Below are 25134 nucleotides of genomic sequence, written 5' to 3'. Positions count from 1 at the left end.
ATAACATCTTTGAAACTCATTAACGTGAGGTTTTTGTTTTTGTTTACAGTGCTGCTTGCTTTATTTGGGCGTCTGGTCGTTTTGGGTAGTCTGAGGTGAAGCTAAACAGGACAATTTTGATGCACATTGGTCTCAATTTTTTGCTATTATAAATAGGGAGAGTCACAGAATTGCTCCTCCCATGGCTCATTCCTTGTGGTTGGACTATAGTCATATTACAATCTCGGCTATATGTAACTACATCCCTATGATTAGGGGTTTTTTCCCCTCCTGGATATGCCTCGAATATGGTTCTGTTATTGTTTGCATGGTTATTTGTTATTTTTGTCCATGGGTTCATGATAAATCATTTTTTTTTAAAGTTGCTTGTGTTATATTCTTCGTTCATTGGTTCTTGCATTTGTACAACTGTGCTCCAGTTAGGGTTATTTCAGCTAAATAAATGGTTGTGACATCATTGGAATTTGGAGCTGCAACAAAAAGTTGCAGTGGTGAGTGCTTTGGATCAGGGTTCCACCCGTTCTGTTCCTGTCTTCCCTGCTCCCAAAAGCCTGTCTCTATTCCCAGCCCACTGAGTGTACCCAATCCCTGTTGGACTGTCTGGGAGTTCCTTCCTCCAACATCTTCCTCGGACATCTGGAGGGCCAAAGGTTCCCTGCACCTGCTCCACTAGAACAGGATTAGACCCAGGATTCCCTTGCACGGCCTGCGATAAGGCTTTCTTCATTCATAAAAGTTGAAGTTCACCAGTCACAACTGAGAATATCAGGGAAATCTAGGGAGAGCCCTTTGGAGGTTAAAAAAAAAAAGTGGGGTAGGAATTTTATTAAATAAACTAACCAATGTCCCGGGCGGAATTACCGTATTTTTCACTCCGTAAGACGCACCTGACCATAAGACCCACCTAGTTTTTAGAGGAGGAAAACAAGAAAGAAAGAAAAATTCTGAATGAAACAGTGGATGTATGATTTTTGTGGTTCATGCTGTAGCCATGGACATGATATGTGATCTGATGGTGAATTTAGGGAGACCCAGTTCAAAAATCCTGAGGATCCTTGTGGATTGGTGCTTTGTAACCACATTTTTGTGCCATTGCGGCCCCACGAAATAGTGGGTGCATGTTTCTTTTTTAGGTGCAGGCTGTAGCCATGGACATGCTATGTGATCTGATGGTGAATTTGGGGTGACCCAATGCAAAAATCCTGAAGATCCATGTGCTTTTACCTCCCCCCCTTCCAGGCAGCCTCCTTTATTGCTAGAGTCCCTTATCTCCCTCCTGATTGCTTGCCGATCAGCTGCTCAGCGGCTTCGTTTCAACACCCCCTTCCCCTTTTCTTAAAAAAAAAAAGCACGATCTGCTTTTCACCCCTGGGCAATTTGGCTCCAGGGACCACACATTTGCTCCATAAGACACACAGACATTTCCCCTTACTTTTTAGGAGGAAAAAAGTGTGTCTTATGGAGCGAAAAATACAGTAGTTGGTATGAAGGAAGGTTGGGGGACGTTTTTTCAAACCAAGGACCAGATCGGCATCTTGGCAATCCTCTGGGGGCCACATGCCAGTGGGTGGGGGGAGCCCGAGGCCAAATGGGGTGAGGCACAACAGTGGAGGAATGGCAGATAAAGATGATGGATTTTTTGGAGCTAGCCGACCTGCCTGGAAGAGTCTGTGACCAGGAGGAGGAGGAGTACCAAGAGGAATGGAAGAAATTCAAAGACTACTTAGTTAAATATGTTAAGATAACTTAAATAGAATTACTTGCAAGTATCAGATTGGCCTAGGATTTAAATATGTGATGTTGTAGAACACTATGGATAAAAGTCAAAATGAAAAGAAAGATGTTAATGGACCAAGTAAATTTTATGTGAAAATAGTTTTGGAAAACTGCTATAATGACTTATATGGAAACTCAGCCAGGGGGATTCGAGGAAGTCACCCAACAATGACAACAAAAGTGGAAATATTATAGTTAGGATACATGTTTGTTTATTTGTTTGTTTTTTGATGGTTTTTTTTATGTTTGTGGATATGTTTATTATCAATTTGGAAAACTAATAATTTTTTTTTGAAAAAAACAAATGGATGTGAGGCAATAAATATAAATGTTAACCTTCCTTCCTCAATTAACAACTGTCCTCCACCCAGACAAGTGAGAGGCATGACTGTGAAGCAAGGCAGACAGGTAGCCTGGGAAAAGTTCTGCAAAGTTCTGAGAGCCAGTGTGGTGTAGTGGTTGAGAGCAGTGGACTCATAATCTGGTGAACCGGGTTCGCTTCCCCGCTCCTCCACATGCAGCTGCTGGGTGACCTTGGGCCAGTCACACTTCTCTGAAGTCTCTCAGCCCCACTCACCTCACAGAGTGTTTGTTGTGGGGGAGGAAGGGAAAGGAGAATGTTTGCCGCTATGAGACTCCTTTGGGTAGTGATAAAGCGGGATATCAAATCCAAACCAGATTGAGAGCCCGGAGGGCCACACCCGGACCCTAGACCTGAGGCTCCCCACCCCCTGAGGTTTGTGCTGCAAACCGGGCTTTTAGTACTGCAGCTCCAGCCCTCTGGAATCAGGATGTGTGAAGAGCTCCGTTTTGCTTTCGTAACATGAAATGAACACCGCTGCCGCCCCCCCCAAAGCATGTGATTTCGAAGGGGAGGGGGAAAAAGAAAGGAGATTGAGAAAGAAGGAAGACGAAAACCTTTTATAAATGTTACTGTCTGTCATCTCTCCCTCCCCTCCCCCCCAGTGTAACCGCGGTATGTTTATCTACAGTTATCTACAAATATCTACAGATTATCTACACTCTTTGCAGATATGACTCTTTGGTTGAGTTGAATATTCCGGGCCCCCCAACCCCACCCCACCCTTCACTTTACACTGCAACTATCAAGAAGAGAAGAGAAAAAGAACACACGCACACACCACAAATTGCATAATTGCTGAAAGAAAGAAAATAATAATATTAATAATAACAATAAATATACCAATGTCATGAAAGACTTGACCCAAAGCTTTGGCACTAATCCATGTAATGGGGGAGAAAACCCTTCCAATAATTTGGAAATAAGAGTGATAAAAGCAAAAGCTCTCATAGAGGGGGAAGGGAGGTTCTCTGGTGGTGGGCGGGTGATACACAGAATTGTAGAATGCTAGGGTCATACGGGACACCCCCCCCCAAGGGTTATCTAGTCCAAACTCCCTACAACGCAGGAATCACACAACATAAACCTGCAGCCTTGGCCAGCCTGACTCCCTCCGTCTGTTTCAGACTACAACTCCCATCAGCAGAACTGTGCTATCTGGGGCTGATGGGAGTTGTAGTCTGAAGCCGATAGAGGCGGTCAGGGGGCAATGATTGCAATACTCCAGGCCTCCTCAAACTTGGCCCTCCAGATATTTTGCGACTACTATTCCCATCATCCCTGACCACTGGTCCTGCTAGCTAGGGATCATGGGAGTTGTAGGCCAAAAACATCTGGAGGGCCCAGGTTGAGGAAGCCTGCAATAGTCCATCAGCCATCTTCTTAAGGGCTGTGCTTGACAATGCCCCTTCCGATCTTCAGGAGGAGGGGGGGTTGTGGGATCACGACCCCGCCCACACTCGCTCTCGCGAGGCTGGCGTCAGCCTCGCGAGGGACAGGGATTCCCCCAATTAGCATACCCTGTGGCGCCAGCCAATCGGCTGGCGGCAGGGGCGGGCCTTCGTAGGGGCCACTTAAGGTCAGGGCAGCCCCTGGCTCGCCCCCTTTCTTCCCTGGAGACGACGCGGTTTCCCACCCACCCGCCCTTTAGGTTTTGCCACTGACCTTGCTATGGGCTTCGGCTGGTCGCCGCAAGGGGCCTGGTAGGAGTTTTTCCATTTGGCTAATTGGCTGGTTTTGTGAGCCACTTGGTTTTTTCGCCTACCTCGTAGCAAATCGTCACAACTCCCTCGGTTTTGGCGGTAGGCATTGGCCGGGGTATTATCATGCAGATGAGGTTGGGGGGGAGGAACGCCATCACCTCCCCCAATGCTTGAAGGGTAGTTCGTTAAAGGACTCCGAGGGGCGACGCCTCGTCCGAAACCTACGGAGGCTAGGGCCTAAAGCGCGCCCCCGAGCGGTAACCCCTCGGGGAGCGCCTAGGGATATGCATCTCGGGTGGCTCCCCCTGTTGGTGTTTAACCCTTCCCGGTCAGACCGGATAGTCGGTTAGGGCCAATGCCTAAAGCCAATACCCTTCTTTCCTGTAATCAATAAAGTTGTGGCCATTTTCGCCCATTAACCTAAAACACTGTGTCCGTTGTCTTCATTTATTCCACCTGTGGGGGGGAGGGAATAGCCACACAACATGGTTTAGTCCAGCCCTTGAAAAAATGCAGAATTACCACTACACTTTTTTAAAGGATCCCTTCTTGCGCAACGCGTTGCAATTGAATCAGACTTTCTTGCAACAGGAAAAAGCTAATATACCATAATTAACTAGAACACATCTGCTTTCGTCCATGACTCTTCCGAGCGCTGCTAAAGCCTTCCGAAAGCAGAGTTCTAACTGCAGTAGTAACACTGTATATCCGGGGGGAAGAGGGAGGAGGCAGGAGAAGCTCCCTTGAAGGAGATCAAGAAGCAACCTGCAGAACCTGGGGTGCAGAGGCACGAAGGAGAAAGTCGCACTCAGAGCTTGGGTATGTTTAGGCTAGATATGGGTCATGATTGCTGTTGTGCATATGAGATAGATAGATTGGCCAAGTTGAAGATCGATAAGCCTGTATCAGGGATGATCAGAGCACCAGGGAGAACAGTGTTAGAACATTTGCTTGGCATGCAGAAGGTCCCAGGTTCAGTCCCAGGCATGTCCTGGTAGGGCTGGAAGAGAACCCTGCCTGATACCCTGGATAGACACTGCCAGCTGGGAGTAGACAATATTGAGCTCTGAACTCCAGAGAACTGGTGCCTGAGTCCCTTCCAGGAAGCCCACACTTAAGGCATTAACTGTCCCCATTCTGTTCCCCTGCCCCCCCCCCCAACCACTGGTAAACTAAGTGATAGACATCCACTGATCATACGAGATTTATTTAGCTGTGCTGGCAAAGCATTTCTGGGGAAGGCATAGCTCAATGTTAGAGCCTGGGGTACAGAAATTTCCATTCCCTGCATCTCCAGGCAGAGAAGCCCTGGGAAGCTACTGCCAGCCTGTGCAGGCAATACTGAGTCCAATAGACTAAGGGTCCAACTTGGAATATAGTGGTGTCTTATGTTGCCAAGAGCTGTGAATGGACCTTCCCCCCCAAAAAATCCCCTTTAAAGCCCATCTATGTCAGACGAGCCACCTCCGCTTCTTACATCAAGTTTAAAGAGTACACCTAAGAAAGTAGGTGGCGCTATGGGGACGCAGATGGTGCTGTGGTCTAAACCACAGACCCTAGGGCTTGCCAATCAGAAGGTCGGCAGTTCGAATCCCCACGACGGGGTGAGCTGCCGTTGCTCGGTCCCTGCTCCTGCCCACCTAGCAGTTCGAAAGCACGTCAAAGTGCAAATAGATAAATAGGTACCACTCCGGCGGGAAGGTAAACGGCATTTCTGTGCACTGCTCTGGTTCGCCAGAAGCGGCTTGGTCATGCTCGTCACATGACCCGGAAGCTGTCTGCGGACAAACGCCAGCTCCCTCAGCCTATAGAGAGAGCTGAGCGCGCAACCCCCGAGTCATCTGCGACTGGACCTAACGGTCAGGGGTACCTTTACCTTTACCTTTAAGAAAGTAATAAGCAAAGGCTGGTGTCCATTGGGGCTTGTAGGTGAAAGGGCAGGGAGGCCAACAGTAGGTGGCGCCAGAGCCGGCAGTGGGAGGAGCCAACTCATTCTGGTTTTGTCCTTACCGAGCTAGGGGACTTGATGCAAGGCAGCTTCTAGGAAGGTCAGGAAGTCTGACTGCTCCTTCAAAGAAGAGCAGGTGCATGGGATAACAGACCACTGTTGAAATTTGAAAACCAAAACTCTGCTGCTGATTAAAGCACACTTTGTCAGATAAAGTGGAATGGAAGCAGTGATCTCCAGCCCACTGAAGCGATAAATGTATTCGCCTTTAAGGCGTCACAAGTCTTGGTTCTGTTTGTGCTGCAATGAATGCCCCTCCTCTGGAGTAACACAGAGTAACGCAGTGGCAGAGGGAGGGGGCATGCGGGGCGGACAGGTTCAACCCCTGGCATCTCCAGGTAGGACCAAGAGAGACGACTTCTGCCTGATGCTCCAGAGAGCCACTGCCAGTCGGTGTAGGACCAATAGCCTGACTCAGTAAAAAGGCAATTTCGTATAACTGGGGCAAGAGCTGAACCAGAGACGCAGTGGTGCAATGCATGCTATTCCTGCAAAGGGTTGCAGGATCAATCTCCAGCATCTCTAGGTTAGAGCTGGGAATGGTTCCTCTCTAAATCCCTGGAGGGCAGCTGCCAGTCAGTGCTGACAATACTAAGCGTGATGAGCCAATGGTTGGACTCAGCATAAGGCAGCAAGGGTCACTGCTTCACGGGAGAGAATCTTCTGTGCATGCAGAAAGTCCCAGGTTGTGCCCAGGTAGGGCTGGGACAGAGCCCTGGCTGAATCCCTGGAGAGCCTCTGCCAGCCAGTGTAGACAATATTGAGCTGGATAGACTAAAGGCCTGGCTCCTTATGAGACAGCTTCTTGCTAGGGTTAGGGACATAATTCAGTGGTTGAGTATCTGCCTTGCATGCAGAGCGTCTCAGGCCCAATCCAAATTGGTGGAGAGCTGCTGCCAGCCAGTGTGGACTAGCACTGGCACCCCCAACCTGGTTCCTTCCAGGCGTTTTGCACCACACTTCCTGCCAGCATGTGAGACAAAAAATAAATAAAATAAATATAACGACCTGCACGCAAGGACCTCCTGTTAGGGTCCAGAAATGGATCCAACCATCATTTTTGGCCAAGAGCGTTTGGAACAGGACAGGACAGCTGCTTCAGAACAGGCTGGTCCCATCAAGGTCTACTAGTCAGGGTGGCTGTGATCTGCCTCAGCTGTTGAAGGCAGCCTGCCTCTGAGTATCAGCTTCCGAGACTCGAAAGTGGGGAGAGCCCTGAGGATGATGACTTGGTTGGCCATTGGCCTGATCCCATCAGAGCTCCTTGTACCTGAACCCACTGGAGGGACCCTCTCGGTCATTCTTAAGGTCAGACACAGCTCCGGTCAAGTCTGCAGAGGCTCCTTTGTTGTTGCAGCTGCGTGGGGAGACTGAAACTTCCTTTCCCTGCTCTCTGCTATGTGATGGGGATGGGAGGACCCAACAGCAGCCCATGAACCCAAGTGTTATGCTTTGATTCTGCTCAAAGTCTTCCCTACATTGTCTAAAAATTGCCTTTGGGGAAAGAAGCACAACCTAGGCTATTCAGTCGTGAGTACCACTTTAGGGGGGCAGGGGTCAGTTAATTACATTTACAGCCTGCCCTTCTGCCCAAACTAGCCGACACGCTGCAAGGAGATCAAATGTGTGCATGTGCCCCCACACACTTGTGTAACTTCTCTGGTTCGTGTGACAAGTGTGTCAAAATAAAATATCTAGACAACCCAGCCATGGTTTTCCCAGTAGTGATGTATGGAAGTGAGAGCTGGACCATAAAGAAGGCTGATCGCCGAAGAATTGATGCTTTTGAATTATGGTGCTGGAGGAGACTCTTGAGAGTCCCATGGACTGCAAGAAGATCAAACCTATCCATTCTGAAGGAAATCAGCCCTGAGTGCTCACTGGAAGGACAGATCGTGAAGCTGAGGCTCCAATACTTTGGCCACCTCATGAGAAGAGAAGACTCCCTGGAAAAGACCCTGATGTTGGGAAAGATTGAGAGCACAAGAAGAAGGGGACGGCAGAGGACGAGATGGTTGGACAGTGTTCTTGAAGCTACAAACATGAGTCTGACCAAACTGCGGGAGACAGTGGAAGACAGGAGTGCCTGGCGTACTCTGGTCCATGGGGTCACGAAGAGTCGGACACGACTAAATGACTAAACAACAACAGACAACCCAGAGATAGCCTCTGGTGTCAAGCAGTAGGGGGTTAGCCCCACAGCTCAGGACAAGCCTGACAACCACTGCACACAAATGGTAACAAAGGAGATGTTAGCATTTGTGTGATTTAGTCCAACTCCTTCTCTCTATCTGTTCACCAGCAAAGATGGAGGTGTTGTATATAAAGCTTACACCCATTTGCATGAGCGCAATATCCAGCTTACACAATTCATGATGCGGCCAGCACATGTACCTGCTCTCTGCCATTCAAAGGAAGCTCTAGGTCCATCTAGGTCCATCTATGCCACTTATCTTCAGCTAGTGGATGGGGACCCACTATTGGGTGCCAGCCTGATCCCATGTGGGTCACAACAGGAGCACAACCACCAATTGTACATTTGGGTTAAAAGTGGATCCTGGATCTGAAAAGGTTGGCGATACCTGATCTAGGCAATTAGTATTGCCTAGGACTCGGACAGATGTATGGAAGTGAGAGCTGGACCATAAAGAAGGCTGATCACCGAAGAATTGATGCTTTTGAATTATGGTGCTGGAGGAGACTCTTGAGAGTCCCATGGGCTGCAAGAAGATCAACCCTATTCATTCTTCAGGAAATCAGCCCTGAGCGCTCACTGGAAGGACAGATCCTGAAGCTGAGGCTCCAAGACTTTGGCCACCTCATGAGAAGAGAAGACTCCCTGGAAAAGACCCTGATGTTGGGAAAGATGGAGAGCACAAGGGAAGGGGACGACAGAGGACGAGATGGTTGGATAGTGTTCTCGAAGCTACCAGCATGAGTTTGACCAAACTGCGGGAGGCAGTGGAAGACAGGAGTGCCTGGCGTGCTCTGGTCCAGGGGGTCACGAAGAGTCGGACACGACTGAACGACTAAACAAACAAAACAAGCTTCCTTATACTGAGTCATCAGGTCCATCTAGCTCAGTATTGTCTACACTGACTGGCAGGGGCTCTCTGAGGTTTCAAGCAGAGGACGTACCCAGCTTTACTCGGAGATACCGAGGACCTTTTCTATGCAAAGACAGATGCTCTCCCACTGAGCCAAAAACCTTAAACTGCAGACTTCTAAGGATACTTCCACATGGACAAAATCAGAACTAGTAGCTACTGCAATTTCACACCATCTTGATGCATAATCATCAGTCCCAGCGCTGCCCTAAGCCTGGCAAAAAACTGTGCACATAATTAAAAAATACTGGCAGTTCTGAAAGTCTCAACATAGCACCCCTTTTGCATAGGCATGCAATGATTCCGATGGACCTTACAGAAGAAACCCACCTTTGCATACACTGGAAACCCTGTGAGTATGTATCACAGAACTGCTTCTGGTGGTCTCAGCTGTGCCACTCCAAGGGCTCCCTGGGCTGTATCCAATGCTGGTCCTACTCAGAGAAGGCCCACCGGAATCAATGGGCCCAAGCTAGCCATGCCCATTGATTTCAGCGAGTTTACTCTCACTAGGACTAGTGCTGGATACAAACCTATGTATGGTTTGGGACTGTGGTTGAATGGGTTGAGATGCATTCTGTTCTCACAGTGACCGACCAGATGCCCATGGGAAACTCCCAAGCAGGATCCGAGCACAAGAGAGCTCTCCCCTCCTGACGTCTCCAACAAATGGTACCATGAGCATTCAGGGCCCGTGCAACAGATGACAAATAGAGGCCACTCTTGGTGTTGAAACCAGACACATGCCAGAACAGCAAGCACTTTAAAACTGCCATGCCAGCTGCAAGGGGCCTGATCCAGCTACATTTTTGCACTAGTGGTAGCCAGCACAATGAGTCCCACTAGTGCAGCGGTTCTCAAGCTGTGGGTCCCCAGATGTTGTTGGACTACAAATCCCATCATCCCTGGCCACTGGTCATGCTGGCTAGGCATGATGGGAGTTGTAGTCCAACAACATCTGGGGACCCACTAGTGAAATGGGACTTTCCCCATCCTTTCCTGCTCTTGTACGCCCGCCCCCCAATCAAATCTGCTCAGGGGGATTGGGAGAATACCCCAGAGCACAATGTGAGGGGACGAGAGGGGAGATTGCTCCATCCAGCAAAAGCAGAAGTCATTGTACTGACGGAACGGTCATCTTAGTGTGACACTGAATTCCACCCAAGGTCCACAGATGCTCAACTCACCTGTGGGATATGCAGGCCCACTGCACACCAGTACTCTGCCTGCAACAGAAAGGTCCTGGACCATGACCAACTATTTGCCCATGTATGCCAGCATTGTCTACACCAGGCATGGCCAAACTCGGCCTTCCAGCTGTTTTGGGACTACAACTCCCATCATCCCTAGCTAACAGGACCAGTGGTCAGGGATGATGGGAATTGTAGTCCCAAAACAGCTGGAGGGCCAAGTTTGGCCATGCCTGGTCTAGACTGACCAGCAGCAGCTCACCAGGGTCTCGGAGGTAGAGGCTTTCCCCATAATCTGCCCTCTGATCTGTACTGAATCATGGTCTTCTGTACTGAATCATGGTCCTTCCCCACCGTTACACTGACTAATGGATTTGCACCTGCCTTCCCCAAGCCAATGCCCTCCAGATGTCCTGGACTAATTCTCCTGTCCGTGCCAAGGCTGATGGGAGTTGTAGTCCAAATCACTTAGAGAGCACCAGGTTGGGGAAGTCTGCCATCTACCTATAACAGCTGACAGATAAAGCTTGTCACCTACCTTAGAGCGGTAAGGTAGGCAAGCTAAAATTCAGGCAAAAATAAAAATCGAGCTGTTCTGATGCTCACGCTTTAGGTCCACAGCTGTATCGGCATGATCACCTGACCTACCTGCACTGTGGCAGTGCTACAAGTAGCATTCAGCAAGCACTCTGAGCAGGTAAACAACTGCATAAACACTAAAAGGTTATTATGATGACAGCAGCGAGGGCAACAGAACAACATATGGCTTCATTTATAAAGCAAAGGGAGGAGGGGAGGAAAGTGCAGCTGCCAATCACTGTGTCGGGACGGACGAGAACGGTGGTGCCCTCCAAGCAGGGCGGCAGGCGGTGCAAAATGCTCCGAGTAAAGTCCCAACCTCCATCCATCCATCACGCATGTCAAGAGACTGATCATTTCCTCCTCCAGGACGAGGAAGGAAACCAAGTCATGAAGGACGATTCCAACGTTGCAAGAAGGGATGAGTAGAAAGCGTGTGCAAGAGACAAAGGACCCCTCGTGGAAACAGGGAAGGGTTGTTGTTTTTTTGTGGGGAGGCGAGACAAGGGGATGTTCTTTCGACAAGATAGTGCTCTCTGAAAACGTATGCTACTGAGCCGTTCAAACCCATGCAGATAGCCAGTCATATAAGCTAGAGGACCTTGCGTCTCAAAGGTTATCTTGGTCCATAGTCATAGCTGGTGGGAGCTCCTGCGGTGGAATACATGTTGGCCGCAGCGGCAGCCGCTGCAGCGGCAGCCGCCGAATTCATGTGGTGGTGATGGTGGTGGTAACTGTGTCCCCGGATGCTGGGCAAAGGGTAGGGGGCTGGCCTGCTCTTTGCCCCCAGGTAATGGTCGTAGGCAGAGACCGGGTGCTTGTAGGGGTGGTGGTGGAGGGGCTCCGAAGTGGATGGCTCCAGCCGCAGTTCGTGGTGTGGGGGGCTGGGCCGGCTCCCTGCCGGGCTGGTGAGGGGGACTAGACCCCCTCCACCAGGCACAGGGAGTGCCGGGCTCAACACTCGGGACATGAGCTGCTGGTGAGCAGGATCTGCATGGAGTGGCGTCCCGCCGGCTGCGTCCCTCTCGTATTCCCGACGACTCTCCGCCACATCTGCAGGGGGCACCAAAGAAGAAGGGGGGAGAAAAGCACAAGAGTCAGTTGGCTGGCAGGGAGCTTGGAAACTCCAGGTCACCTCCAGGTGTCCATCTAACCTCTAGAGAGGGGACCCATCACTCCAGAGTGAAGCCAGGTAACTCAAACCAATATAGTTTTAGCCTTTGTAGTGCAAACATGCGCCGCTGCAGATAAGAACATAACCTACTGGATCAGGCCAGCAGCCCATCCAGTCTGGCGTCCTGTTCTCACAGTGGCCAACCAGATGGGAAAGCAGCAAGCAGGATTCAAGCACAAGATGCCTGTGGTTACCAGCAAGTGGTAGAGAAAGGCTTGGACAATATGGCGGAGGCACCCAGTTCTGACCTTTTGTCAAGCAACGTCATTAGAAAATAAGGTGTATGGTTGCCCCAGGTGCTTTGGCTTCTAGGCCGTTTTGACACCAGAAGAGGAGTCCTGCCAGATCAAGCTGGACATAGAACAAGCGGAACACATGTAGAACATAGCCATGATGGTGAGCAGCCATTGATAGCCATTGATTTGCCAATATCCTTAAGAATGTAAGAGCAGTTCTGGTGGATCAGGCCAGTGTGGCCCATCTAGTCCAGTATCCTGTTCTCACAGTGGCCAACCAGATGTTCACCAGAAACCCACAAGCGAGACTTTCCCCAGCCTCCTGTGGTTTCTAGCAACTGGTATTTGGAAGTACATTGCCTCCAGCTGTGAAGGTGGAGCATAACCTCCATCACCCCTGACTTGGAAGGAAGAGACATTACATGCGAAAGAGTCTCCTACATATTCCCACTTTGATCGCTCCTCGCTTGCTTAGAGGGGACACATAAACAGGCCACATCAGCAAGGAAGAGACTACATCGAATGACAGCAGCCCCCTCACTGGGCAGTGGGACCTCTGCAAGCACCTAACAATGCCAACCTATGGTCCCACTCCTTTTCTTGGAGTTGTGGGCCCAGACACTCAAAGCACTCCAAGACACCCCAGAGACATGCCCTGTCCCCAGTGCTAAATGGGGTGCGGTGGAGAGATTGAGGATAAGATGCGCTTTTACAAACAGAAGCGGTTTGCTACTGGTCATGGTTTGCTGGAGGAAAACAAACCACTACTGAAGGAACGTGGGAAGCTACCTCATGCTGAGCAGCACCAATTGGTCCCTCAGTACTGTCTACACTGACTGGCAGCAGCTTTCCAGGGTTTCAGGCAGGGGAATTTCCAATCCTACCTGGAGCCTTCTGCCTGTAACGCAGGTGGTCTCCCACTGGGAGCCGTGGGACCTTCCTGGTTCAGACACAATGCTAAACCAGAGATTGTGACCACCTGTTTTGTAGAAGCTTGGGGGAGAGGAGGGTTCTGAACCAAGGAGTGCAGTTATTATTTCTGGATGATTAAAGGAGGAGACTGAGATTTTGATTGATTGGTTTGCATGTTCTACTAAGCTCTTGGTGAAGCTTTAGAAATAGCTTCTGCACACCTACACCTACTGAGACGCTGCTCTGTTCCGTGCGACCACGTTTCTTAAACAAAAGGACAGCCCTTTTTGTGTGTGTGTGTGAGTGTGTTGTTGTTTTTTCTTAGCTCAACGATCTTAAGTTAACAGAAGGGAGAGGAGGAATGCCAGGGATAGCAGCTCCCACCCCCCACCCCGCTCAAATGAAGTGTTTAACATTGTGTTCAGCAGAAATCTGTGCTCTTGGGACAAGGCATTCTGACTGTGATAAATAGAGCTGAGTTGAGTGACAAGTTTGCACACGCTTGAAATTTTTGCAATTGTATAACACTAAACAAATAGAGACTTCTCTTTATTTTAATAGGCCTGGAGTGTGCTGGGGGGAGGGAGGAAAGGCCCCCACCCCCAAGATTCTCTGCGCAACTGTTTACTCTGGGTAATGGAAAAGGAATCAAATAGAGGTGCCTAATGGGTTTGCTAGGGGGGGTCCTGCAAGAGGCTAAATACAACTACTGGCGGTTGTGTTTTCTTGCTCCTTCTCTTTTGGTTTAAAGAACAAGAAGAGGAGCATGGAAAAGGCTCTGCTCAGGTGATTGTTGAGGAGAGTGAAAGCCTCAGAGGTTAAAGAGAAGCCAAGCAAAACAAATCCCTAACTAATTTTATGTTTCAGCATCATAGGCAGGCGATCTGGAAGTAAAACAAATATTCTATCCTCTGGTTTATGTTGTTTCCCTGGGATTTATGTTTATCATTATAATTATTTTTGAACATTTCAAAACTCAAGTGCGTGTGCATGCTCATACAGCATACAATTTTATATAATGCATCTAAGGTCAGAAACGGCCACGAAGAAGCTTTTGCCATAATTAAAGAAATGGGGCAAAAGAGTCTGGGGTGCAGCAGTAAATGGAAAAGCTGGTGCAACTTTTGAAAAGTCAAGGCAAAACAGAAAAGAAAAAAAACCCTTAAGGCTGCAACCCTGTGCACTCTTACTGGGGAGTAAGCCCCTCTAAGTGTAAAGGTAAAGGTACCTCTGACCGTTAGGTCCAGTCGCGGACGACTCTGGGGTTGCGGCACTCATCTCGCTCTATAGGCCGAGGGAGCCGGCGTACAGCTTCTAGGTCATGTGGCCAGCATGACTAAGCCGCTTCTGGCGAACCAGAGCAGTGCATGGAAACACCGTTTACCTTCCCGCCATAGTGGTACCTATTTATCTACTTGTACTTGATGTGCCTTTGAACTGCTAGGTGGGCAGGAGCAGGGATCGAACAATGGGAGCTCAACCCGCCGCGGGGATTCGAACCGCTGACCTTCCGATCAGCAAGCCCTAGGCTCTGTGGTTTAGACCACAGCGCCACCCGCGTCCCTTCCATCAGGTATAATGGGACTTAATTCTGAGTAAAATATGTATAGAATCAGGTTGCACAGCTGCAAGCTGTAGATACTTACTTGGAAGTAGGTCCCATTGAACACAGAAGGACTTACTTGTGGGTACACACACATAGGATTGGTCTGCAAATTTAAGACATAAAATTGGAGGGGCCAAAATTCAATAGATGCCAATAAATGTTCTTATCTTTATATATCGGATGCAGGACAGTATGTGTTTATGTATACAGACAAACAGACATATATTTTCACCTGCATCCAATGAAGTGGACTCTAGCCCATGAAAGTGAATGCCATAACGACTTCTGTTCATCTTTAACATGCCACGACTCTCCTTGCCATTACTCTGAGTTGCTTATGCACTTCTATGCATACTTATCTGATAATATTCCATTGAATTCAATGGGCTTTATTTGGAGTACACATGTATAGACTGCACTGGAACAGAGTCTGCCTTTGAGCAACATCCTTCAATTTCACAATTAAATATGTGTTTATACATTACCATTAAATATTTATATTGTTAGATGTTAAGTTTTGATTAGGTTTGGTTTTGCTGTGTTTGTCATTTGATGACATAATGTGAACTTTTTGCTTTGTATTTGAGAACATATATGACATGTCGTTAAAATATGTGATTTGGTTGAATCAAACTTCAGATTCTCGTTTTTGAATTAACAATTGTTTCTTCGGGCATCATTGTAGGTTTATGAAAATAATGATGGCATTGCACTTATCCTTTACATAAAACTGTTGACATTTTGTTTGTCAACTACGCAGGGAACATTTAACAATGGTTGGTTACATGCATCTAATAAATAATAATATCAAACCAACTAATTTGTTCTATGCACATTTTTTTTAAAAAAAATACTAATTAATAGCCAAAATCAAATCCACCCAAATTCAGATAGTTGCACTGTATCCTGTACATGCCTACTCAGAAGTAAGCTTTATCGGGTTCAATGGGACTTGCCCCCAGGTAAATGAAAATCTCAGACTTCTGAACTGCCGTTCCTTGGATTGCCCTGTTAAGGCCTTACACGGTGCAAATAACACAGTCGCGACTGGCTCCAGATTAAAGTATTCATCATACCTGATATAAATATTTTATAAACCACAATTCCCCACCCTCTGGACTCTGTCTAAAATTGAGAGGATCATTGACATCCAGGGAATATTTATTTATTTATTTGTTATATCATAAGAAGACATCAAAGTGGTTTACGAAAATATCTATGTACAGTGGTACCTCGGGTTAATTACTTAATTCATTCCAGAGGTCCGTTCTTAACCTGAAACTGTTCTTAACCTGAAGCACCACTTTAGCCAATGGGGCCTCCTGCTGCCACCGCACCACCAGAGCACGATTTCTGTTCTCATCCTGAAGCAAAGTTCTTAACCTGAGGTACTATTTCTGGGTTAGTGGAGTCTGTAACCTGAAGCATATGTAACCTGAAGCATATGTAACCTGAGGTACCACTGTATAATGAAAACGCACAACAAATTTAAAATTAGAGACCAACTATCATTCAGCTAACTATCATGGAATTAAGATGTGCTCTTAATTGTCTGCGTAAGCCTGGTGGGAATAGCAAAAAAGTTTTTTGCAGGCATTTGAAGGTTGAAGGTGCCTGGAGAGTCTCTGTTTGCAGGGCATTCCATAGTTCTGTACTTAAAGGGAACTCTGAAATGTTTTGCTCAGGCACACAGGGACAATATATCAACCACTAGAATCCCAGGGCAGTATGGGTTATGTGTTCAGGTGCCCTCCCAGACCTCCCCTTTTAAATTGCAATTCAGCAGGTCTTTGAGTCGTTCTCCCCAAAGGCTTGAACTAAATGCACGAGGCCCTCCATGCAATTGGCAACTCTGTGGCTGGCTTTTAAAGCGTAAATCGCAGAGGCTGGAGTGAGGGAGGGCGATTTGGAATGGGACTCCAGAAGGCAGGTGGAGGGAGGGTGTGATCCAGATTCATTCACCTCCTGCTCGAGAGCCTGGTTCCCCTTTCCAGCATTTTTTGATAGTGGTCTCTCATCCCTGCAGAGCAGAAGAATTCTGTGCACCTAATACAGAAAGCTTTGCTTGTGGAAACCTGTTTTTATCAGGCGCATTGAGGCCACTGGATAGAAACTACTGGATTGAGGAAGAGGCAGTGAGCCCCACTTGCTTAAATAGGATAAACAGCCTATTGTGAAGTTTGCCACCTGAGCAAGTAAGCGCTTGGGGTGGTTTCTGCAGCCATGGGCATTAGCAGCAAAACTCCAGAAGAATAACCAGATCAGCCAGCAGAAGGGAAATAAAGAAGTAGAAGCTTCCTCCCGCTGAAGCTCTGCTAGTAACTCAGACGCTTTCTCTTTTGTGAGCAAGATGTTTTTCTTGTAAGACTATAAACCAGACTGGCAAATCTCCAGGCACTGTGCCTCGACTAGTCAGCGGATCTGGCTGTTAATCACATTTAATTTAAGGCTCCTTTGCATCGCACCACTTAAAGCCAAGCGCACACTTAGAGCTTCGTGTGGAGGGTGGAATCCCTAACTCTTACTATGGCCATCCCTTGTTCCAACGAAGTGACTTGCAGCGCTTGAACGACTCTTCCCACATTTACCCATTATTGGCCCTACCATCAGGAAGAGTGAGATATCCTCTTTTTCTATGGGGAGAAGGGTCACAGCTCAGAGGAAGAGCATATGCTTTGCCTGCAGAAGGCCCCACGTTTAATCCCCAGCCTCTCCAGGTAGGGGCGCACATTTGCCTCTGCTGTGGGCAGTTGGGAATCTGGGGAAGGGCCAAAGCTCAGTGATGGAGCCAGTGGCGTCGCAATGGGAGTGGGGGGTAGGGCGGTGTGCTCCGGGTGCCATGTCTTCAGGGGTCAGCAATGTCTAGGCAACACAATGACCATGTGCATATGCTATAGACAATCTTTATAGAATTCCTTCAAACCACAACAAGTACAAAATGAAATCTTTAGACTCAAAGTCTTTTAAAATCTTTAAATGAAGCGAGGTACCAGGCTTTGTACGATGAAAGACAAGCTGTGAATTCTATGAAACAGTAGTCAATATCCGGAATCACTGTTCAGTGTTGGACATCATATTTGCTGAATACACAAAGCTTCACAGCTTGTCTCTCATCGTACAAAGCCTGGTACCTCGCTTCATTTAAAGATTTTCAGAGACTTTGAGACTAAAAATTTCATTTTGTACTTGTTGTGGTTTGAAGGAATTCTATAAAGATTGTCTATTGCGTATGTACATGGTCATCGTGTTGCCTAGACATTGCTGACGTTCTCTTTGAAACACAGATGTCTGCGGGGGTGACAAGAAGGCACCCCGTGGCGGCGTGAGCATCCATCGTGCCACCACCCATGTGGAGAATCCTCCGTTTGCAGCTGCAGCTGTGAGCAGAGGATCCCGGCACCATCCATATGGCGCTGGAGCAGTGCCACTGGCAAACCGCTAAGTACAGCACATGTGCTATGGCGCTACGTACACCGCATGCATCATACGTAGCAACGCCGCACATATGCCCTATGTAGCGACACCCTGCCCCGGGTGTCACGATGCCTTAGTTCGCCCCTGGATGGAGCAGGCACTTTGCTTGCAGAAGGTCCCAGTTAAAAAAGGATCTCAGGTAGCAAATGATGGGAAAGATCTCTATGCCTGAAACCCCAAAGAGCCACTGCCAGTGAGAGCAGACAGTCTAGGGCTAGATGAACAAATAGTCTGACCTGTCCCAGACTCAATCCATGGCATCTCCAGGGAGGGCTGGGAGAGACCCACTGCCAGGCAGTGTAGTAATTCTGAGCTCGATGGACCAGTGGTTTGGCTCATTATAAGGCAGCTTCCTGTGAGGTGGATGCTTCAGGGAGCAGATGCCAGGGCTCAGGGAGCAGTGAGGAGGTGTTGGAGGACACTGTTGTGTGTGCCAAGCATGGCAAGTCCTACACCTGCTAAGTTAACGTGCTGCCTTCTGTTGCAGTAGACAATGTCCTGTTGCCTACATTGAAGATTCAGCTTTCAGTCTATAAAGTGGAATTGGGGAAGTGGGTTTGATATTGTCCTTCACATCAGGCAACAAATTTCCTTGGCCTAACCTTGCATGGTGCTGGAGAGAGAACCTGATATAGAATCATAGAACTGTAGAGTTGGCCGGGACCCTGAGGTTCATCTCATCCAACCTTCTGCAAAGGCAGGAATCTCAGCTAAAGCATCCATGACAGATGACCATCCAACCTCTATGGCTCCTGGGATGTTCTCCCAGATGTCCTGGGACTGCATCTTATCACAACCATTTCACTGGAATTTGTCCAAAGCCTTGCTGCATTCAGACTAAAGGTCTGTCTAGTCCAGTCTTTTTTTTCTTTCTCAGTGAGCCAGCCAGATTCACCCAAGAACCCCACAATCAGAACATGATGGCATTCACCCTCTCCTGCAGTTGTTCCCCAGTGGCTAGTATACTTGGAGGCAGCGATGTGTATATCCGCCATGGCTAGTAGCAATTGATAATCTCGGCCTCTTCTATGAATACCGGTTGCTGGGAATCATTCAAAAGCAAGGAGAAGACTACTGTACTCATTTCCCGCTTGCTGGCTTCCCATGGTGCATCTGTTTAGCCACTGCAATAACTAAATGGGGGGCTAATCCAAGCAGGGGCTGCTCTTACATTAGGAGGAACATGGGAAACTGTTTGCTATCAGAACATTGGTCCACCTAGCTCAGTACTGTCTACATGAACCTGCAGTAGGCCATTGGGATTTCAGGCCAGGGATATTCCCAGATCTACCTGGTTGGACCTTCTACATACAAAGCTGTCAGCCTACTACTGAGCTATGGACCTTCTCTGTTCTTAGGTTGAGTTTTTAAATCAACCATAACAAGCCACAGCTGCCCTGAATGCAGGAGGTTTTCTACCATTGTGACAAAGACTCACCTTTCTCGGTCCCATTCTGGTGCACAGGGGAAGATACTGGATTTCTAGATCTGGCAAAAGCACTCATGAGAGGCAGGGCTCCGGGCCGGTGATTCCTGGGCCTAATGTGGGAAAAGAGTGGACAGAGTTTAGACTTTTCAAAGGAATAATGGGCTCTGAATAATGAATACACACAGCAAGACGTTATGTGGATAATCAGTCCAGCCAGCCAAGCAACCAACCCAATTCTCCAAGACACAATCTAAATAAGGCTTCCCAAATCTCAGCATCCCTGATTTCCCTTGAAGTTGAGGTAGCGCTCCAAATGGACTCCAGCTCCATCTTCCCTTGCTCTCTACACCAGGGACATGTTTGAATCCAAACCTAGGATGAACCAGGACCTTAGCAGAGGAAGTGAAGAAAAACATCCTTACCAGTCTTCTGGATCACAGTCCCGGAATCCTTTTGCAAAAGGGTTGCTGGCAATCTTTAGCTGGGTTATCTGAAGAGAGAGATTCAAGGAAAGGAAAGACGTCAAGAGCCATTAAGGAACAACAATGTCATACTAACCAAGAGGGTGGAATCCCCAGGCCCTTGAGAGGGCAAGTTGCTCTGTTTTATCCTATATCAATTGTTCCAAAGCATGCCACACCATAAAGTCAGGGATGAGGAACATGTTGGACTCCAGTTTCCATCAGCCCAATCTAGCATGGTCAATGATCAGGGATGATGGGAGTTGTAGTCCATACCAGCATCCTCAGTAGGATCATGGGTTTCCCACTTCTGTTTTACACTGAATATGCAAGGAATTGACCCAGGGACCTTCTGTATGCAAAGCTATTTATGAGCCACTGTCAGCTCCCTCAGTGAAACTGGCTGAATGCTGGGCACAAAACCCGCTCAAAGAACTAACACTCAGAAAGTACATAGGGTTCATTTATTTGCAGCTCCCTTTATTCTGAGCACATTTTGATCATAGCATGGTTTTCCTTCTTCACTCCTAAATAAAATGTTTTTGTACCTTTTAGGAGAGAACACTGAATAGGATCCACCCCAGTCTGGTATGACCAGGGCACATTAAGCACTTGAAATCCACATTGGGTTTCATGCCAGAGAGCTGAGCACATATGCATCTTGCTCCAACTAATGGGATTTAAACACTTTTAGCTATGGCTGTATTGTTGCAGCCTAGAGATGTACAGCACACCAAGTACAGCATGTCTGTGGTGTGTGTGTGTCCGTCTGTCTGTCCAGGATTGGGAGGGGAATGTACGGTGCTGAATTACCCAATAAGCAGTCTATGCATGTGATATGGGCACCAGCAAGGCAGGGACACCAGAAAAAACGAGTTGGGTGTTTTTTTAAAAAAAAGAATTTGACATGAGGAAGACGAAGACGAAGACGAAGACAAAGACGAAGACGAAGACGGAGGAGGAGGAGGAGGAAGGAAGGAAGGAAGGAAGGAAGGAAGGAAGGAAGGAAGGACAACCGCAGCAGAAATATGGAATATCATACAGACACAGATCGAAATAATGCGAGGGAATCAGATTCTGTCATGTGTTGCAATAAATCCTTGTTTTCTTATTGTAATATATTCTTCTGAGCTATACGTACGTGATTCATTTTTCTTTCGTGTGTGTGTCATAATTAAGTTAGCTTTTGAATGTGAACCGAATCACATTTCTCCCCCATTCCTAATACTGGGTCCCCTTTTTGGTCGTGGCACCAGGGATGTTTCGAAAATTGTTACAGGCGAATTTCTCTCTCTCCCTCTATGCCTTGGAAGTTCAACCACATGGCTGCTCCCAGATGCAAAACTGTATTCTGTGCTAACACTAATTTGGGGCACCAGGGAAAGGCAGACCCACCCCCACCCCCCAACATACATTGATCTGTCTGAAATGCAAATAAACTTGAAAGAAGACGTCACTTCATATGCCTCCCCCCACCTCCCTCCTCTGCCAAACCATCCCATCACCACAAGAGCAATCATGTATTTGTTTCATTCACCAGGGAGAAAGACAGGGCATTCTCTCTCCCCACCCCCTTCCACCCCCACCCCCACCCCCCATATTTAAGCGAATCCAAGGATAAAGTATGTGATTGTGAGTTTCCGGAATGGGTTGAAAAACAAACTTTAAGCCCCTCAGTGACAGTTCCAGCCTTAGAGGTCAAACTGATAGAAAGCAGAAGAGAAGGAGCAGCTGTCCCAAGCCATCAGATAAATGCCAGTCGGGAGGTGGGGGGCAGAGAAGTCTCTTAAAGGCACCGCACTTGGCTGCCATGAAGGTTATTTTCAGATGTTGTCAGAACAGCAGTTGCGGAACCTCTCCCCCTCTGCCCACCCCCCACCTGCTTCACTTCTGATCTTATTCTTTTTAGGCGGGTAATGAAAATTTACAGGCCCAGAATTCCATATTCTTTAGCAGTATAAGTAATACTACTCTTGTTTCTTAGAATCGAGTCATAAACAAAAAGACTATCAGCAGCAATACAGGTTTACACACACACACACACACACACACAAATTGTCACATTTGCAGATCAGATTGGACCCACGGATTCAGAGGGACTTCCAGCTGTGTGGTCCTGTACACGCCTGCTCAGAAGTAAGTCCCACCGAGTTCTGTGGGTTCATACGTATGGGATTGCAGCACAACAGAGCAATCCTGTGAATGTTCTCTCAGAAGTAAGTCCCACTGTGTTCAGTAGGGCTTGCTCCCAGGCAAGCATGCTTTAGGATTGTCAGCAAAGTGTTGATGTGCAGGATTCATGGTGACACTGTGTGTCATCAGTTGTAACCCTGTGTGATGCTGCAGTGACAAAGAGTAGATATTCAGCCCAACTGTCTTGATACTGTTTTACACATCCTGATTTCTTTACAAAGAAAACGCTTCCATATAGGGAAAATGGGTGAAGCTTGAGTTTTTCCTCCTAACTAAGCAATACAGGCAGCTAATCCATTAATGGTTGGAATGGGATGGCCATTTAAAATGAGATTCTCAGATTCAAGGTACCTATGGGGCAGTTAATGTGTTCATTGGCTGATTATCAGTTAAACCAACGGCTTATGGACCTTATCAATAATTATTTTGGCAAGGAAGTGGGTATTTATAGAAAAAACAAATCTCTCACACAAGAAACCCCAGAATCGATATTCTAGTCTGTACTTCAGAAAGGCAACTCATGTTTTATGCCATATTGACTTCTATGGTTCAGCAGAGCAAGTCCAGATAAAACAGACACCTCTCCCAAGAGGAGTTTTTCACCTTACCAATTTTTATGTACTGCATTTGTACCACCTTAGTGGTGTGTTTCCTGCAGAACCTCAGACAGTGCTTGAGGCTTAAGTTTATACAAGCCGTGATGTCTCACTGATGTTCAGGACATTTTTGTGGGAGGTTTTCTTTAAGGCAAAACATGGAACCCTTGCCAGCTTCTTGGGGGGGGGGGAGATAATACTTCAAGGCCTCCCAGGGTGATCAAATTCCTTCAGAAACCAAGGGACGGGCTTAGCAGATGAACTGCTGCAGCAGAAAGAGGAGGAGGAGGGCAACTCCCTAGGCAGTCTACGCAACTTGCTTTGAGACTCAAAAAGCTGAATGCAGATTATTCAGCCAGAAGACTTTGCCAGCCCTGTAGAAAGAGTTGAGTGGAACAAAAAGCAATGGACTGGCTCTCACAGTCCATTACTGATCCTTCTCTCAGTAGCTCTGGTGATGGGCTTGTCTGCACTGCAAACACAATCCAGTTTCAAACCTGTTCTCATTTATTATGGTTCCCCTCGCTGCAAGGGGACACTGTGAATTAGGGCATTATGAAGTTGCTCCTCATCTTTCTGTACACAGTCTCATAGGTAGTAAAGGTAAAGGGACCCCTGACCATTAGGTCCAGTCGTGACCGACTCTGGGGTTGCGGTGCTCATCTCGCTTTATTGGCCGAGGGAGCCACCGTTTGTCCACAGACAGCTTCCGGGTCATGTGGCCAGCATGACTAAGCCGCTTCTGGCGAACCAGAGCAGCGCACGGAAACGCCGTTTACCTTCCCGCTGGAGCGGTACCTATTTATCTACTTGCATTTTGATGGGCTAGGTTGGCAGGAGAGGGGCTGAGCAACAGGAGCTCACCCCGTTGCGGGGATTCGAACTGCCAACCTTCTGATTGGCAAGTCCTAGGCTCTGTGGTTTAACCCACAGCACCACCCGTGTCCCATAGGTAGAAAGACTCAACAGTAGTACTTTGATAAACCCAAATTCAAGTTTCTTTACAGTCTAGTTTTATTAAACTCAGTGGTATAAGACAAAATAAAAAAATTCCTTCCAGTAGCACCTTAAAGACCAACAGAGTTAGTTCTAGGTATGAGCTTTCGTGTGCATGCACACTTCTTCAGATACACACATGTATCTGAAGAAGTGTGCATGCACACGAAAGCTCATACCTAGAACTAACTCTGTTGGTCTTTAAGGTGCTACTGGAAGGAATTTTTTTATTTTGTTTTGACCATGGCAGACCAACACGGCTACCTATCTGTCAGTGGTATAAGCTGTTTCCTGTTGTGGTGGTTTTAAGATTATGAACTCAGGAGCTGTAATGTCAAGAAAGAGACATGGGGTCTTACCTAGTGCTAATCCTACTCAGAGTAGACCCATTGCAAATAATAGGCATGGCTATGGCCAACTTATATCCATTGGTTTTCATGAGTCTAATCTGAGGACAGTTGGGTACAACTCACAGTCTGTGCAATTAGCTTGGAGTTGGTGGTGGGACTATAAAGTATTGCCATTTTGGGAGGCACCCGAAGGGGCATCTAGCCCCCCCCCCCCCCCGCAATGCAGGAATCACAGCTAAAGAATCCCTGGCAGATGGCCATCCAACCTCCTGTGAAGGAGAGTCCACAACCTTTTGAGGCCATCAGTTCCACTGCCAAACAGCTCTTACCGTCAGAAAGTTATTCCTAATGTTTAGTCACAATCTCTTGCCATTTGAATACATTGGTTCAGGTCCTAGCCTGAAAACAGCAGAAAACAATCTTGCTGGATTTGTGTTTAAGAGAGGTTATCACTGAAATATTGGAAGACACAAGATTTGCCCACCCTGGAAGAATGGCAGATGCAAGTGATAGACTACATGGAGATGGCAGAAATGACTGGCAGAATCCGAGACCTGGGAGAAGAGTCGGTGGAAGAGGACTGGAAGAAGTTTAAAGACTATTTGCACAAATATTGTAAAATGTTTGAATGTTAAAAAGATGTTGGATATAAAGACAATATGGCATTAGTGACATAGTCAAAAGGAGTATGCAAAAAAGTGTGGAAAAGAAAGGGGGAAAAGACCAGAGTAATGTTATGTCAAATGTATATTAAGTGGTATAAGGGACTAAGTTATAAAGATTAGGTAAAAATGATGCGGAAAGAGAAGAAAAACTGGAGACATAATAGGTTGAAACATATAATTATAAACAAGGTTTGAAAGAGGGTCAGAATTTGCTGAACTTGATTGTGTAAAGGGGAACACAAAAAAGGGAGATGTGAGGAAGTCAAGAAAGAGGGTTATAGAACTATGAAGTTAAAAATTGGATTTCTTCTTGGTTTT

At 47.4% G+C, this 25134-nt stretch overlaps 1 protein-coding gene across 3 annotated transcripts in view; it reads right to left on the bottom strand.

The window, feature by feature from the left end:
- Positions 1-10894: 10894 nt before the first annotated feature.
- TBX1 (T-box transcription factor 1) overlaps positions 10895-25134 on the bottom strand; it is a 44923-nt gene continuing 30683 nt past the window's right edge. For 2 of the 3 annotated variants that reach the window (XM_081842780.1, XM_081842781.1), the window contains 3 exons: positions 19978-20045; positions 19565-19665; positions 10895-11777 (listed from right to left, as the gene is read on the bottom strand). In XM_081842780.1, the coding sequence (XP_081698906.1) occupies positions 11341-11777; positions 19565-19665; positions 19978-20045 (606 nt within the window). In that variant the 3' untranslated portion in view covers positions 10895-11340. Of the gene's footprint in view, positions 11778-14692; positions 14756-19564; positions 19666-19977; positions 20046-25134 lie in introns of all 3 variants that reach the window. The other variant, XM_081842779.1, reaches the window with a different exon arrangement.

This window comes from Podarcis erhardii (genome assembly GCF_964252035.2).
Source record: "Podarcis erhardii genome assembly, chromosome: 15".
In the NCBI taxonomy this organism is placed as follows: domain Eukaryota; kingdom Metazoa; phylum Chordata; class Lepidosauria; order Squamata; family Lacertidae; genus Podarcis; species Podarcis erhardii.
The sequence above is the reverse complement of the archived record's forward strand: the minus strand, read 5'-3'. Positions and strand labels throughout refer to the sequence as shown.